The 16,834-nt window shown below is 32.9% G+C and overlaps 2 protein-coding genes across 2 annotated transcripts; both read left to right on the forward strand.

Moving 5' to 3' along the window:
* The first annotated feature begins 6,024 nt into the window (after positions 1 to 6,024).
* On the forward strand, positions 6,025 to 7,717 carry LOC131050386 (expansin-A1). Its single transcript, XM_057984547.2, has 3 exons — positions 6,025 to 6,614; positions 6,713 to 7,025; positions 7,113 to 7,717. Exons 1-3 carry the CDS (start codon positions 6,482 to 6,484, stop codon positions 7,417 to 7,419), a joined length of 753 nt encoding a protein of 250 aa, XP_057840530.1. The 5' UTR covers positions 6,025 to 6,481; the 3' UTR covers positions 7,420 to 7,717.
* A 7,610-nt stretch (positions 7,718 to 15,327) lies between these two features.
* On the forward strand, positions 15,328 to 16,789 carry LOC131050393 (expansin-A10). Its single transcript, XM_057984556.1, has 3 exons — positions 15,328 to 15,611; positions 15,710 to 16,022; positions 16,111 to 16,789. Exons 1-3 carry the CDS (start codon positions 15,479 to 15,481, stop codon positions 16,415 to 16,417), a joined length of 753 nt encoding a protein of 250 aa, XP_057840539.1. The 5' UTR covers positions 15,328 to 15,478; the 3' UTR covers positions 16,418 to 16,789.
* The last annotated feature ends 45 nt before the right edge of the window (positions 16,790 to 16,834 follow it).

Raw genomic sequence — 16,834 nt, forward strand, 5'->3', positions numbered from 1 at the left:
ACATTTTAGAAATTTTATCAAATCATATTCCATGATTGCAATGTTTTATATCATATATTTTTGTTGTTTATATTCATATTGTTGATTACATATGCAAATATTCATTTAAATTTATAAAAGGACAACCACAAAATACAACGAATACAAAATAATGAACTCAATACACATTTATTGGATCGAATATCGATATTTATATATATAAAAAAGGCATGTCTTGCAAGTCAATACAAGTATTACAAAAATGTGGCATATGCCATGTCCAAATCAATATATAATAAAAATGTAGAATGTCATTCTATGACCAAAACTAACACTATATGATCCTAAACTTGTGGTGGATCATCAAAATCAAGCCTCTTCGATGCAGTACGCGACTCTGTAGATGGCTGCAAAACCACAATTCAAAAGCCAATTTAGAATTATTTTGTAGAAAATAGTTCACAATTAACAACATAACTATGCATTTAACTTTAATTCCTTTGCAATTGAAATGTAGATTACCTCATCGGCTGATCTAGGAGCTAATGTCTTCACTCTCCTCTCCTTGTCACTCTTAGGAGTTTTCTTGAAGACATACTTAAATGGATCCACATTATGGCCATACCGCGAAGGGGTCTATTGTAGATTAAATGTACAATTAGTACAATGTACTAACATAAATATATAAAAAACACTTAAAAGATATAATATAGAGAACAATGACGTACCTGTTCCTGAAATGCTTCTCCAATGGACTAAGGATGGCTCACCATCGATGTAGAAACTGTCTCTATTACCTATACAAAAAATGTTCAAAGATTAAATATAATTAATATAATGATAAGTATTGAAGATTAAAAACAATTAATTTTACTTATCAAACAAAAGTGTACCGGATCTTGAGATGCTTCTCCAGTGCAAGGAGGAGGGTTCGCCATTGATGAAATAGGTATGGATATTTCCTGTATGAAAAAATTATAAGATTATAATATATCACAAGTTCACATGTACACGTGCATATAATCATGAAATCAATAAAATAAAGTAGAGATACATACCTCCGCCCTCTCTTGATCCACGGGTGAATCAGGTGCATTCAACAAATCCACATAGCTCAATGGCCGTTGTACATGTAAAATAGACAAAAAACACTAATCAATCTACAAACCCCAACTAATACCCGATTTCAATATTTTCAAACAATTGTACAACTAAAAATGTGTTCAATTACCTTCTTCCTACGTTTTGGCATCTTCGAGGAATTCTTTTTCTTAGGATAAGCCCTAGACGTGGAGGGGGTACCCTAAAAAAGCAAAATTAACATGAGATGTTAGTACAGATAAGAAATTAAACATAATTTTAAAAATCTAAAATGAAATGACTTGCATATTCCATCAAAACAATACATAAAAAGGGTTGTACAAAATATGATACCGTATAGCCTTGTAGGCCAAAATCGATCGCTGAGAGCGTGATGTCATCAATCTGGGACATTTCGTCCCCTGTCATTACCTACAAACTAGAAATTGGACCAAGCATTAAAGATAGTTAGTATATGTTGTATTTTTTTGAATTCAAAGTGTACTATTCTATTTTAACATGTTACAAAATTTATACCTTAGGCATCGAAGTTGCAGCTATAGTAACTGGGGGAGGAGTATGGGATATCACTGCTGCATCCTGAAATGCATATTATTTGTCTCAATTTAAATCAATGTATAAATGAAAATTCATTTATGTAATTACAAATTTAAAGTGACTAATAAATAAAATGCTATGAATTCAAATCAACACACCTGTGTCTGTGGCTCATGGGAAAACACCATGTCCATCAACTCATCTGTCACCGTGAAATCCTCAACCGTGTGGGCCTGACATCTACTCCCGCAAATCATGCGCAAATGAGATGAGGATCCATCTGCACCGGCTACATCATCTATCCCCGAGCAACTGACACACATATGCTGGATGGGATATCTGTTGCCACCTAATGGCTCATCATCCAATACAATAGGGTGTGCTAATGATGTCCCATGCTGGATGATGGCACCAGTTAATGTTGTGGCCTCCTAAAGAGTCTGCAGCTCAATTAACTCTTTCAACTGTACTGGGACATCCTGATGCACCTTGGGTTTGGGTGCTAGGGGGCGACGACTCTCTGCGGGTAATCGCCTACAGGCTCCAGGTCTATCTTGGGCAGAGCCATCACCTCTACCATGAAACTTTCTCATGTCAAAATAGTTTGCGCGCACATTGAGCACAAACTCACAATATACTTTTCTCAAAAAATATAATGGCACCTCATAATCATTACAAGGTGGATCATCAAAGACCATCCACCACCTCTGTCAAAAAAGATTCTTCATCTGCACATTGGTACACCAATGTATGGGAAACCTCTTTGCATTAAGAGGTAATGACTGACCAGTTTTGGGATCAACGAAAAGGGCACATATTTGTTGTTTAGTAATATTTTTGTTTTTTATTCCATCGTATGATAGCCCATCGACATAGAATTGACGACACCTATCCCTAAAGCTTCCCCATTTGGTAATTTGTGTGGAAACAACTATGGCACCACTAGCTAATGTTTTTAGGCTAGTGGCGAGGGATTGATGATGCTCAAGTTCAGAAGTTTTCAATTTAACAATCAGTCTATTGATTTTAGACGTATTTTGTCCTAACTGATTAATTAACTGCTCCTGTGTTTCAGGTGTGCGTTCAAAAGGAGGAATTGGGGGTTGTTCTTATGTATTTTCAGGAGGTGCATTTGGTTGTTCTTGTGGGTTTTCAGGAGGTGCATTTGGTTGTTCTTGTTCTGGATTAGAAGAATCTGGTTTTTGAAACAAAAAAAAAAAACCTAATCAAAATTAATGAAATTAAATTCAAAATGTAAAACAAATTGAACAAACGGGAAAGAAAGACAAAAATAAATAAAAACTAACCTTGATCCATAGCTTGGAGGACAAATCTAGCACCCTGTTTGCGGTTTAGGAGAGGAAATGGGAAAAAGACGAAGTAAAAAATGTGCTATTCACGGGTAAATGAGATCCAGTTTTTTTAATTTTTTTTTTTACCAGGCACCGCGTATGGGGTTATATTTGGATTATTAGCACGTACGCGCTCATTTTCCTATGAGCAGTGCATATACACTCATTTTCCTAGGCGTAGCGCGTACACGCTCATTTTCCTAAAAGTAGCGCATACACGCTATCTTCTCTAAGCTCTGGAAGAACAAACCTAAGCGCATACGCGAGAATTTCAAATTTAAAACCGCGTATGCGCTGCTTGTTTTTCCATGTTTTTTTTGGGTGGTGTCCACTTTTCTGACCACCATCTTTGTGCACATACCCAAATAGGAGTACAAAAATAATAATTTGTCTTGCATATGATAGTAGTCCAAAGAATGTATTAAAGTTGAGAGATATTAGCAAAACAAGAGAAGCACATAAGACAAAAAGATTGTAGAACATATGAAGGAATTACACACATAAGAAGAAGTAATTTGGAAAAGATGAATGATAGTTATAAGGGTTAAGTCGATCTAAAAAAAAGACAAATAATTTATAGTTGGGACCTTGAATAAGTTGAAGATGAAGAAGTTTGATCCTTACAAAATTGCCAACTATTTGATTCAAGAAATGTATGTGAACTAGAGTCCTTGAAAGTTGTAGGAACATCACTAGTGTTTGATGTTGCATATTTATATCAACATCATGAAGAAGAGTCAAGGGATAGTAGCTTAGAATAGCAATGAGATAACCAAATACCATGTGCAAAAGAATGGAGTTGTGCCACACTTTGGGCCAACTGATGGTAGTCCGACTGGACTACTCTCGAGCCACGTGGTGCCTACATAGTGCCAAAATGGCACCGAAAATCTGACCGGACTGAATTCGATCGGACTCCCTTAGTTTAAATGCATCCATTCAAATTTTTTTTTTTTTTTTAATTGTTAAAACTAAGGTTAGTTCAACTAGACTAGTCTATGTGTCATGTGATGTGGCACAAAAAAGGTGAAAACTCCACATTTATGAAACTTTTCACTTTTGCTCAATTTTTCTTCAAGCAGAATATTTTTTTACAAAATTGAAAAATACCCTTTTGTAGAGCTCGAAGTCATGAATCTAGACATATAGGTTTTTTAGTATTTTGATTAATTTTAATATTTTTTATTAATTAAACATTGCAATTATCTTTTTAAAGTTAAAAAAGAGGCTGATTAGAAATTTAAAAAAATATATTAAATGATAAAAAAAATTAAAAAAATATTTTCACTAGATGAGAGAATCTTCTCGAAAAGGGTTTTTTTTTTTGTTAATGATAAATTTAGTAGTCAAAAGGTGACGCTAAATGAAAACTATCAAATTTGGCTATGTTGGACTTCAAAATATTATAAGAAAAATATACATCAATTTTTTTTTTTTTAAACACTGTATATATATGTTCTCTATTTGGAAAAAAAAATTAGAAAAAATAAAATCCATTTTTATTTTTTCTGGTGACACCAACTAGAACCCTTGATTTTCAGCAATGAAAAATCTGTCTTTGCATTTTTTAAATTTTTTTGCAAAAAAAATATCAATTTTTTTGCAAAAAAAATAAAAAATTAACAAACCTAAATTTCATTAATATTTATACATTTGATCAGTTTACGTCATTTCAAAATCAAATTTAAAAATGTCACTTTTATGCGGTCGAAGTTAAACAGTTTTAGTTGTGTTAGTTGGTTCCTTTATAAAAGTGTGACACAGGTTTGTGCTTTTACCCCACAACACTAAAAAAAAAGAGACTAAGAAGATTTTGGGTAGTAGGATTGATTAAAACCCTAGAAATAGGTAGAATGAGGAGTATTTGGTGAAGTGGAAATGAAGGCCTAAAGAAGATCCGTCTTCAATTTCTAAGGCTACTCAAGGTAGGTCATCTTAGTTTCTCTCTAGCCATTAGGAAGCGAGGGACTCACATTTCAAGTACCCTAGGTATCTAATACAAGAACATCCAAGTGTGTAAGAAGCAATCTTGCATCACCCCATTTTTGTTTTATTTTTTAATTTGTAAGGTTCAATAACATTCCAACCTTAATCCACGAGTCTATAGATCTCACTACATTTCATTTCATTTTCATATTTTACCTCATAGTTTGAAACATATTCTACATTAAAAGCCTACAACATCATATCCAATTTCTAAGAGATTCAAATTTTGAATTAATATTGAACATGATACAGTAACACTTAGTTTCACTATTTGAGTTTTGCAACAACTTCCAAAAGCATACAACAATAAGGGGATACATTTCCAACTTCATTGGACCTAGGAGAGCTTATTTATAAATTGTACCAAGATCATTGATTCACCATTACCACATTCATCCCAAGAGATTCTTCCACATGTTTGGCTAACTACACACTACACTTGGCATTCTTTTGTTGTTGACTAAGTCTACATTTTGTGCTAGAAGTTGCTATATAAACATTTCTCATGATCATTTGAAAGCAACCAGTTCAATGAGTTTATGTTCCTAGCTTAGCATTGGCATTTCATTGTAATTGTTTGAATTCTATAATTTGTACATAATTACTGTGTATATGTAATCAAACACTTGTGACCTAGCATGTTAGGAACCCATTGTGACTTACTATAATTTATTTTTGAGTGCAAATTTTTAAATATTATATGATTATTTTATTTTTTTTAATGAGATTCTTCATTAAATTACATAATTAAATAATCTTTTATTAAATCCTACATTCATATTTATTTCAAACAAAAATTTGATAATACTAAAAACATTACCAAACAGATTTCCAAATAACAAAATAAACCTCGTAATACCTCCACCAAACCCTAGAAAATTAACAATCATAAATTAGAATTAAATGTTGATGAAAATAAAATGGCCGCTACTTGACAAACTACAAATATAATGTATGTCGTTATCGAATAAAATGGTAGCAGAAAGGAGAAAGGTAATAAGGTAAGACTTAGTACTGAAAAGAACATTGGACTAGGGGATGCCATGGCTACATTCCATCGACAGAAAGATGCAAAGATGATTTGGGTGTCCTGTAACTAACCTTCGGTCATATTCTTTGCACCTTTGTTAGTTAAAGAATTTTGCTTTAAAAAAGTCGGCTTCAAAGAAAAGCTGGACATGCCAAAGGATCTATGCAAACGGTTGTAGTAAAGTTCGAAAAGAAAGGCTGCTGAAGTCTCTGCAACGTCCAATGGGCTCCAAAGCAGCAACTAACCGCCTTACTGTTTGTTAGCTAGTGGCCCCATCTTCCAGGCCTTTACCTTTTCTCTCTTCCTCCTTGCTTCTAGCTAGGTATTATAATTTATTCCTACTGCTACCCTTTATCCACAAAACAGGTCCTACAAACTTGTATATAATATATTCCATCCCCCCTGCCATTTGCATTTATGTTTCTACTCTGCACTAAGAGGAGGATTGTTTGCATAGCCTGTCTGCTCTACATTTGGTGTTGTTTGTCTGCAGCAAATGGCTGCGCTGGTAGTGTTTGGGCTTGCTATGGTGTTGGGCGTTTTCACTAGAGTTCAGCTTGTTTACGCTTCAGGGTGGACTAATGCCCACGCGACCTTTTACGGAGGCAGCGACGCATCAGGAACCATGGGTGAGTACTACTCGCTTTACTTAGTCCTTCCAATGTTAAGTGTTTCAGTTTCAAGGTTTCTTGACAGTAAGATTTGACATTTTGTTTTTTCAATGCAGGTGGTGCTTGTGGGTATGGAAATCTTTACAGCCAAGGATATGGCACCAAAACGGCAGCACTGAGCACTGCGCTGTTCAACAATGGGCTAAGCTGCGGAGCGTGCTACGAGATAAAGTGCAACGACGACCCACAATGGTGCCTCCCCTCCTCAATCGTTGTCACCGCCACCAACTTCTGCCCTCCTAACAATGCGCTTCCTAATAACAATGGCGGCTGGTGCAATCCTCCGCTTGAGCATTTTGACCTCTCGGAGCCCGTTTTCGAGAACATTGCCAAGTACAGAGCTGGAATTGTGCCTGTCGTGTACAGGAGGCAAGTTTTCTTCAAATCATTCCATTTTGTTTTCTATGCTGTGAGTGAATTAGGGGTTAACATATTCTGTCTGCTTGTTTGTTGCAGGGTGCCCTGCCACCGCCAGGGAGGAATTCGGTTCACCATAAACGGGCATTCGTACTTCAATCTGGTGCTGATAACGAACGTTGGGGGAGCAGGGGATGTGCATGCGGTGTCAATAAAGGGCTCAAAGACTGGTTGGCAGGCAATGTCACGCAACTGGGGCCAAAACTGGCAGAGCAACGCTGTCTTGGATGGTCAGAGCCTGTCTTTCAAGGTCACCACCAGCGACGGAAAGAGCGTCACTTCTTACAACGTGGCTCCCTCTGGCTGGCAATTTGGCCAAACTTTTAGCGGATCTCAGATACGCTAGCTTCTAGCTAGCTAGTGGGTATGTTAGCGATGGCATTAGGGCTAAGATTCAAGTTTTAGTATGTCTTCTTAGCCAGAGTCTCTCTTATTTCGGCATTTTGGTGTTTTTTGAATGTATTGTCGGGATGCCGCGGTGGCTACAAAACGCCACCCGTTCCCTTTACAGATGGTAGTTGTTTTTTGGGTATAAATGTGGTTAATAGGCGTTATTTGAAGAGGAGGTTTGTCAACACCCGCACTTACCAACGCCATTTCCAGTAATGTAGTATTCAATAAAATAGTTGCATACATTCCGTAAATCTTGTCTCCTCTATGTTTGAATTCGCTTAATTAACAAGGACGCAAAGCGTCAAGTTCCTGCCATTAGTATGATTAGTTTATAGTAAATAAAAATAGAGATAATTTAATATATTGAAATTCTTTTTTAATATTTGAAAATGAATATTAGAAACTTTTAATTAAAATACTCTTGTAGTCGAAAAGATTTAATTTTAATTGTTTAAAATGATTGTTACTAGATTCTATAAATATTGTTGTTAATGAATATTAGTTTAAGATTAGCAATTACAATTAATTTTGAATGTCTTAAATTTTTATCCATAATTCAACTAAAATTAAAAATTCATTACAAAATTTATATAATACACAATTCAATGAAAATAAAAAAATTATTACATTCAACAAAACTTTAAAATTTATTATGAAATTTATATAATAATTCACAATTCAATAAAAATTGAAAAATTATTACAAAATATATATATTATGTGGATTGAGTTATGATGTCACTATATATATTAGATTATTTCTTAATGGATAAAAAAGTTAGAAGGTGGAAAACCTAAAACCATGAGATTTTTCTATTAACATTTTTCTAGGGTGATGTGTTTTAAATGAACCAATCACTTTACAAACAAAATTGTCACCATTACAATAAATACTATAAAAAATCATTTGAATTATAAATAATAATATTTTTTATAAATCTAATTATTATTAATTTATAGAGAGAGGGGTGAAATCAAATAAGTCAATGAATTGCAAATTGGCTTTTTACTTTCAATAGATTTCATTTTTTCAATTTTTTTTAATTTTATTTTATTTGTATCTTTTAATATAATAGTTAAAATTTTAATCTATTTTAGAAAGTCAATTTATAATTTATTATAAAACTATATAAAAACATGAAAAAGATGTTATGCTAGTAATCTTGAAATAGACTTGTAGGATTATTAAGATATGTCTTCCAATCCTAATATAATTTTAAAAATAAGTTTACATTAATATACAATAATATTTAAATTAAATTAATTAAAAAAAATTATTTACCATTTTAAAAGAATAATAACTAATTAAATTTTATTAATTACCATACTTGAAAAATATAATATTAATATAACAAAATTATACCTAATCTCTAATCTTTATTTTTTCATCTTTAACAATTGTAATCAAGATATATAAATTAAATTAATTTATAAATTTATGTTTCAATGGTTTAAAAATATCTAATAATTCAAATTTGAAAATTTGAATATAATTTAATTTATTTTTATTCAAATGTAAACTAAAAATAATGACAAATTTCTAAATTTGGAAAACTATATTCCCATTAATATTTTGGGTAATTAAAAGTAAAACAAAAGTAAAAATAATAAAAAAATCAAAATTATATAAAATATTGGTATGAATTTAATACAAATGCGTATTCATTTTTCTAATATTAACTCTTTTAGGTGAGTACATAGCCTGGAGGTTCAAGGGATAGCCGATAGGAGATTAAAACTCAAAATTTAAATGTATTCTAATATTACATTAGATGAAGTACTATATTGCAAATATTTTAAAAACATAAATGCATATTAAGTGAATTATTATATGACAATTAAATAATATTAGTTGTGATTTTTTTATATAAAATGATTTAGTTTACTATGAAAAAATAATTACAAATTTAACCCCTCATGATTTAACTCTTTGTGAAACAATAATATTATTTGAAACTGAAACCTGTTTGTCAAAAAATTTATCTAGGGTTTTAAAAAAATACCATTGCATTTCATCTATTGTAACATGGTAGACAAGAGAAAAAAAACAAACAATATTATTAAACATTATATTAATAATAAATAAAAACTTAATTCAACTTCTTTAAAAATAATAATAATAATGATTTAATACTATTTACTATGAAAAAATAGTTACAAATTTCACTTCTCATGATCTAACTCTTTGTGAAACAATAATACTTATCTAAAATTGAAACCTATTTGTCAAAAGTTTTATCAAAGACTTAAAAAAATTATTATTGTATTTCATCTATTGTAATGGAAACTTGTATCATATTCCTAATTAATAATGGTTAGCGTGAAAGTGGGGTCAAGTGGGCAATTTTGACAAGCAAATAGTCAAAATGTCCTCTAAATTCAACCGCAATTTACAGCTTAAAATGTGCCAGCGTGATTGATGACAATGCAAACAAGAGTAAAAAATAAAAATAAAACAATATTATTAAACATTATATTAATAATAATTAAAAACTTAATTCAACTTCTTTAAAAAAAATAATAATAACGATTTAATACTATTTACTATGAAAAAATAGTTACAAATTTCACTCCTCATATCTATTTGTCAAAAGTTGTATCAAACTATGAAGCTGCATCTATAACCATAATTGCTAATTATTCAATTACAAATAAATTAGCAATTTAATTAAATTTTTAATTAACACCAAACAACTTGTTTATTACAAATAAAAATAATCATAAATTGGCTTCAATCTGGCACGTAAGTATTATTCATTTATTATTTTGAGTGGTTATATGGTATATTAGCCAATTGTATTTCTTTCCGTATATCTCCTTCATTCGTCAAACGGTTTCACTTTGTCATGTGGTGGATACGATTGCACGTCCACGTCACGTCATTTGGTACATTAAAAATTTAATTGTGGCAGAGATACTGTGCTATAGATGGGACCGTGCTATAGACGGGATAAATGGATGGCAGTAAAAATGGCGGAAACTATCGAGAATGGGAAATCAAGATTTAACGGCGTCCTATCAGCTAATTAATTTAGTACAGTGTTGTACATGTGAAATAATTACTTTAACAGTAAATGATGTCATAGTAATAATTATAGGAAAATTCTGTATTTTTTTTTATAGAAATTAAATTTTATGCCTACTAAAATTAATGTAGACCAATCAGATAAGAAATAAATCATGTTTTAAAATATTTTTTGTTAAAAATTGTGCATGTCTACTTTTGAAAAAACAAAAAATTATTTTAATTTAAAAAATTTTAAATGCTGATTGGTTGTCAAGTACAATAACTAATTGCTATTTAACACCATGGTGAATGCATAAGTATTCCTGCCATGGGCAGGAACTAACAAGTTTAAAATATGTTCACTTTCAGTCAATTTTTTTTTTCATTTTGGAGGAAGTTTTCGGGGTTTGATCCCATAATATTTTATTTTCTAAGCGCCGTAAATATGAGTCGGCACAAAATTCTTATATTTTACGAAGCACTCGGTGAACTCTCATACACTCTTATAATATGTTTTTTTGTTTCAACATTTGACCTTCGAGTTTAGTTGTTAAGGCATGGAGATCTTTTGCTTGGCATTAAAAATTATTATATTTATATTTAAAAAATATATGTAAAATATGTCGAGAGATATCTTATAATAGAAAAGAATCATATGTAAAATAAATGTTCTTCTAAATTACTAAAATACCAAGAATACAAATCTATTAAAGTCCTTCATGCAAAAAGCTATGAATCTAGTTGCAGACAAGTGGTGAGGGTTCTATTTTATTTAGAGTAATAAAATAACACCTCTACAAAAGCTGAAACATCACATGCATTTACCTATCATTTGTATGTCAAATTGTTTCAAAAATGGATTTTTGTTTAGGGACATTTTGATGTCATTGTAGATGCCTCTCGGCATAATCACGCTTTTGACAAAAGCATAAAACAATATTAGAAGAAAATGTCAAAGTTACATGAAATGTGCATATAATTGATCTATTTTCTATTTAGTTGTACTCATTTCTAAGAATATATTGATAAATAGTGTAATTTTATGTAAAGTTTATTTTCATTTAAAAAAATATTAACTACTCGTAATTATATGTATTTTTATATATTTAGTTTTTATCATATTCTTATTTATATGTATTTAGTGTAATCTTATCTATCTTATTAAATTTGATTCATTGATGTATATAAAATATTTATTACCATACTTAGATGATGAAGCTATTATACACTCCAATATGATTGTGTGCTCTCCCAAGGTCATTTTAATGGTTTTCAATTTGTCCTCATGATTGTGAAATTTACCTTTGTCTTTTTAAAGTTTCAATTCAAAATTGGGCAAATTGACTCCCAAATTAGTTGCTATGTGCTATTATTTAAGGGCATTTAATTGCATTCACTTCACATCCACATAGCATCCTATCTCATTTCAATGAATAATACCACATCACATATGTGGAGAGAACCAAAGAAAGAGCAAAACCTAAAGCTGCATTCGACAATCACATCACAATGTAGAATAATACCAAGCAAAGAAGACAATGGTCATTTTGAAATTAGGGTTTCAACTAATGATGTAGTAAAACCACTATTTTTTGCTTTGGGACCAATACATTAGGGAAAGATGGAATTTGATAGATCTAAGCCTAAAAGACCAAGATTCTAATAAGGTTTTAGGGGTTTTAGATGTGCCTCTTCTTTCCCTTTAAATTGAATTTATTTGATTAAAGATGCTGAAATTAGGGTAAATATATGTAAATTGAAGCAAATATGCATAAACAATGAGCTCCAGTCGTGTGAATGTTTTGAAGTGGAATGCTTGTCGCTCTGGTCCTCCAAAATTTTCGCCGTCTAAAAAGGAACCTGTTCGTCTTTGCGAATAATGTCGATCCTAAAAATCATAGCTCCATACCCGTTCTTGCACATAGTAGAGAAGGGAAAATGGCTAGGAATAGGGGTTTTCCTTAGGTCAAACCCTGGTTTTGGAATTAATCATGAAATAAAATTGAAATGTAAATGAAGTACTGTAATGGACATGATTTCCTTTTGAGGGAAATGCTAAAAATGTCTGAAACACTAATATTATACCTCTTTATGAAGTTTTGTTTGTCTCCATGAGGAATTAGGGTTTCATGTAGATAGTCTTCGTAAAACATAGAACATAAAATTCATCTCCAATTCTTCAATCTTGACTTTACTTCTGCTCCAATGTTTGAAAGAATACTGATTGCTTGTTCACTTAAATTTGAGATCTCAAATTCGAATTATGAATGCTTGATATGAATGTGTGATGCCAAAATGAGAGGGGTAGACCTCCTTTTATACATGCTAGTCGAAAAATAATATAATTTTCTGACACTAGCCAACACGGGATCTAGGTTCTCGCTTAATTCATGTTACCACTAAGAGGCCCCAAAATGGGCCATTTTGAAGAAGACCATAGCGCTAGAGCCCTAGTCCCAAACATCAGAGGCCCAAGATCTTTGGGGAGGAAGTGTAGAACATGAAAATTTGAGTGAAAATGCATAGTGTGAGTAGAATTAGGGCTTCAATAAGGCCTTAGGGCACGAACACCAAGGTGATGGTCCAAGTGAGGACAAAATTGTAAGGGAGTACAATTTAGGATGCTACACCCATTATGATTTCTTAGAATGGTTACATTGTCTTTGTACAAGTGTTTAAAACCTTGAAAACTTAATTATTTTTATCAAAATTAAAAAAATTATCAACACTAGGTAATGTTATGAAATGTTTGGTTGTAGAAAAATAAATAAATTAGGATATGATTTTGGCACAAAAAAATGCATATAAAACTTTAGTAAATAGGAGCACAAAAAAATTCATTTTTACTTGCATGTGATAGTAGTCGAAATAATGCATTAAAGTTGAGAGATATAAGCAATCAAAAGAAGAGAAGCACATACGAAGAATTGATATAGCATATGAAGGAATTGCACACATAAGAAGAAGTCATTTGGAAAGATGAATGGTAGTTATAAGGATAAAGTCGATGAGAAAATAGAACACAAATAATTTATAGTTGAGACCTTGAATAAGTTGAAGATGAAAAAGTTTGATCCTTGCAAAATTATTAAAATATTTGATATAAGAAACATATGAACTCGAGTTCTTGAAATATCTAGGAATATAATTAGTGTTTGATTTTGCATATTTATATCAATGCCATGAAGAAGAGTCAAGAGATAGTATCTTGGAATTCAAATGGGAGAACCAAATACCACAACAATAGAAAAAGAGACTAAGGAGATAATGGATAGTAGGATTGATAAAAAACACTAGAAATACCTCTAGTATGAGGACTATTTGGTGAAGTAAAAATGTAGGCCTGAAGAAGATCCATCTTAGATTTCTATGGCTAATCAAGGAAGGCCATCTTAATTTCTTTATAGCCATCAGGAAGCGAGGGAATCACATTTCAAATACCCTAGGTGTCTAATATAAGAGCATCATAGGTTGTAAGAAGCAATCTTGCCTCACCTATTTTATTTATTTTTAATTATTTGTAGGCTTGAATAACATTCCAACCATAATCCATGGGACTATAGATCTTACAACATTTCATTACATTTGCATATTTCACCTCATAGTATTAAACACATATTATACATTAAGCCTACAATATCATATCCAATTTCTAAGAGATTCTAATTTTGACTTAATATTGAGCATGATAGATTAATGTTTAGTTTTACAGTTTGAGTTTTTCCACAAATTCTAAAAGCACACAACAATAAAGGGACACATTTCCAAGTTCCTTGGACCTAGGAGAGCTTATTTATGAATTGTATCGAGATCGTTGGTTCATCATTACTACATTCATCCCAACAGATTCTTCCACATGTTTGGCTAACTACATATTGCACTTTGCATTCTCTTGTTGTTAACTAATGGCTAACTACATACTGCACTTTGCATTCTCTTGTTGTTAACTAAGTTTACTTATAATGCTAGAAGTTGTTATATAAACATTTCTTGTCATCATTTTAAAGTAATTAGTTCAATGAGTTTGTGTTCCTAGCTTAGCATTAGCATTTCATAATGATTGTTTGAATTCTATAACTTACACATAATGGTGTGTATTTGTAATCAAACATTTGTGACATAGAATGTTAGGAACCCATTATGACATACTATAATTCATTTCTAAATACAAATTATTAAAATTCATATGATTGTTTTATTGTTATGTAATGGAATTCTCCAATAAATTACATAATTAAATAATCTTTTATTAAATATTTCATTCTTAACTATTTCAAACAAAAGTTAATAATACTAAAAACATTACCTTACAAATTTCAAAAATAACCAAAAACCTCCGATACCTCCAGCAAACCGTAGAATTAAATTAATAGAAATCGTAAATTAAAAAATTAAATGTTGATGTACATAAAATGGTCGCTACTCGACAAAACTACAAATATAATGTCGTCGTGATCGAATAAAATGGTACCAGAAAGGAGAAAGATAAAACTTAGTACCGAAAAGAACATTGGACAGAAAGATGCAAAGACCGCCTCGAATTATGCTTTGGCTGTCCTGTAACTAACCTTCGGTCATATTCTCCGCACCTTTGTTAGTTAAAGAATTCTGCTTTAAACAAGTCGGCTTCAAAGAAAAGTTGGACATGCCAAAGGATCTATTCAAACGGTTGTAGTAAAGTTTGCAAATAGAGGCCACTAAGGTCTAGTCTCTGCAACGTCCACTGGCCTCCAAAGCAACAAGTAACCGCCTTACTGTTTGTTAGTTAGTGGGCCCATCTTCCACGCCTGTACCTTCTCTCCCTTCCTCCTTGCTAATAGCTAGGTATTGTAATTTATTCTTCCTGCTACCCTTTATCCATAAAACAGGTCCTACAAACTTGTATATAATACATCCCATCCCCCCTGCCATTTGCATGTCTGTTTCTACTCTGCACTAAGAGGAGGAGTGTTTGCATAGCCTCTCCGTTTTGTATTTAGTGTCTTTTTTCCCTTCTAGTGCAGCAAATGGCGGCGCTAGTAGTGTTTGGGCTTTCTATGGTGTTGGGTGTTTTCACTAGAGCTCAGCTTGTTTATGGTTCAGGCTGGACTAACGCCCACGCTACCTTTTACGGAGGCAGCGACGCATCAGGAACCATGGGTGAGTACTACTCGCTTTACTTAGTCCTTCCAATGTTAAGTGTTTCAGTTTCAAGGTTTTTAAACAGTAAGATTTGACATTTTCTTTTTGCAATGCAGGTGGGGCGTGTGGGTATGGAAATCTTTACAGTCAGGGATATGGTACTAAAACGGCAGCACTGAGTACTGCTCTGTTCAACAACGGGCTCAGCTGCGGAGCGTGCTACGAGATAAAGTGCAACGACGACCCACAATGGTGCCTTTCCTCCTCAATCGTTGTCACCGCCACCAACTTCTGCCCGCCCAACAATGCGCTCCCTAATAACAATGGCGGCTGGTGCAATCCTCCGCTTGAGCATTTTGACCTCTCAGAGCCCGTTTTCCAGAACATTGCCAAGTACAGAGCTGGAATTGTGCCTGTCATGTACAGGAGGCAAGTTTTTTTTTAAACCATTCCTTTTTGTTTTCCATGCTGTGACTGAATTAGAGGTTAACATATTCTGTATGATTGTTTGTTGCAGGGTGCCCTGCCATCGCAAGGGAGGAATTCGATTCACCGTAAACGGGCATTCGTACTTCAATCTGGTGCTGATCACGAACGTTGGGGGTGCAGGGGATGTGCATGCGGTGTCAATAAAGGGCTCAAACACTGGTTGGCAGGCAATGTCACGCAACTGGGGCCAAAACTGGCAGAGCAACACTTTCTTGAATGGGCAGAGCCTTTCCTTCAAGGTCACTACCAGCGACGGAAAAACCGTCGCTTCCTACAACGTGGCTCCCGCGGGCTGGCAATTTGGCCAGACATTTAGCGGGTCTCAGATACGGTAGCTTCTAGCTACTTTGTAACCACAAGTAGTGGGTATGTTAGCGGTGATATATTTTAGGGCTAAGATTCAAGTTTTAGTATGTCTACTTAGCCAGAGTCTGTTTTATTTGGTCATTTTGGTGTTTTGAATGTATTGTCGGGATGCCGCGGTGGCTACAAAACGCCACCCGTGCCCTTTACAGATTGTAGTTGCTCTTTGGTTAATAGGAGGCAGAGGAGTTTTGTCGCCACCCGCACTTACCAACGGTATTCCCGGTGGTGTAAAAGTGTGTTGTATTCAAGTAAAAAATTGCATGCTGACTGTAAATCTTGTCTTGTCTCTGTTTGAATTCGCTAATTTTATAAGTTCAAAATATGTTCACTTTTCGTCAAAATTTGTTTCATTTGAATGGTTCGAGTGGGTTCCTCTTAGATGAAGA

The sequence above is a fragment of the Cryptomeria japonica genome, chromosome 10 (genome assembly GCF_030272615.1).
Source record: "Cryptomeria japonica chromosome 10, Sugi_1.0, whole genome shotgun sequence".
NCBI lineage: Eukaryota > Viridiplantae > Streptophyta > Pinopsida > Cupressales > Cupressaceae > Cryptomeria > Cryptomeria japonica.

Coding starts and splice junctions, on each gene's coding strand:
- LOC131050386 (XM_057984547.2), top strand. CDS start 6,482: ATGGCTGCGCTGGTAGTGTTTGGGCTTGCTATGGTGTTGGGCGTTTTC. Junction 6,615..6,712: donor CGACGCATCAGGAACCATGG/GTGAGTACTACT, acceptor TTTTCAATGCAG/GTGGTGCTTGTGGGTATGGA. Junction 7,026..7,112: donor GTGCCTGTCGTGTACAGGAG/GCAAGTTTTCTT, acceptor TGTTTGTTGCAG/GGTGCCCTGCCACCGCCAGG.
- LOC131050393 (XM_057984556.1), top strand. CDS start 15,479: ATGGCGGCGCTAGTAGTGTTTGGGCTTTCTATGGTGTTGGGTGTTTTC. Junction 15,612..15,709: donor CGACGCATCAGGAACCATGG/GTGAGTACTACT, acceptor TTTGCAATGCAG/GTGGGGCGTGTGGGTATGGA. Junction 16,023..16,110: donor GTGCCTGTCATGTACAGGAG/GCAAGTTTTTTT, acceptor TGTTTGTTGCAG/GGTGCCCTGCCATCGCAAGG.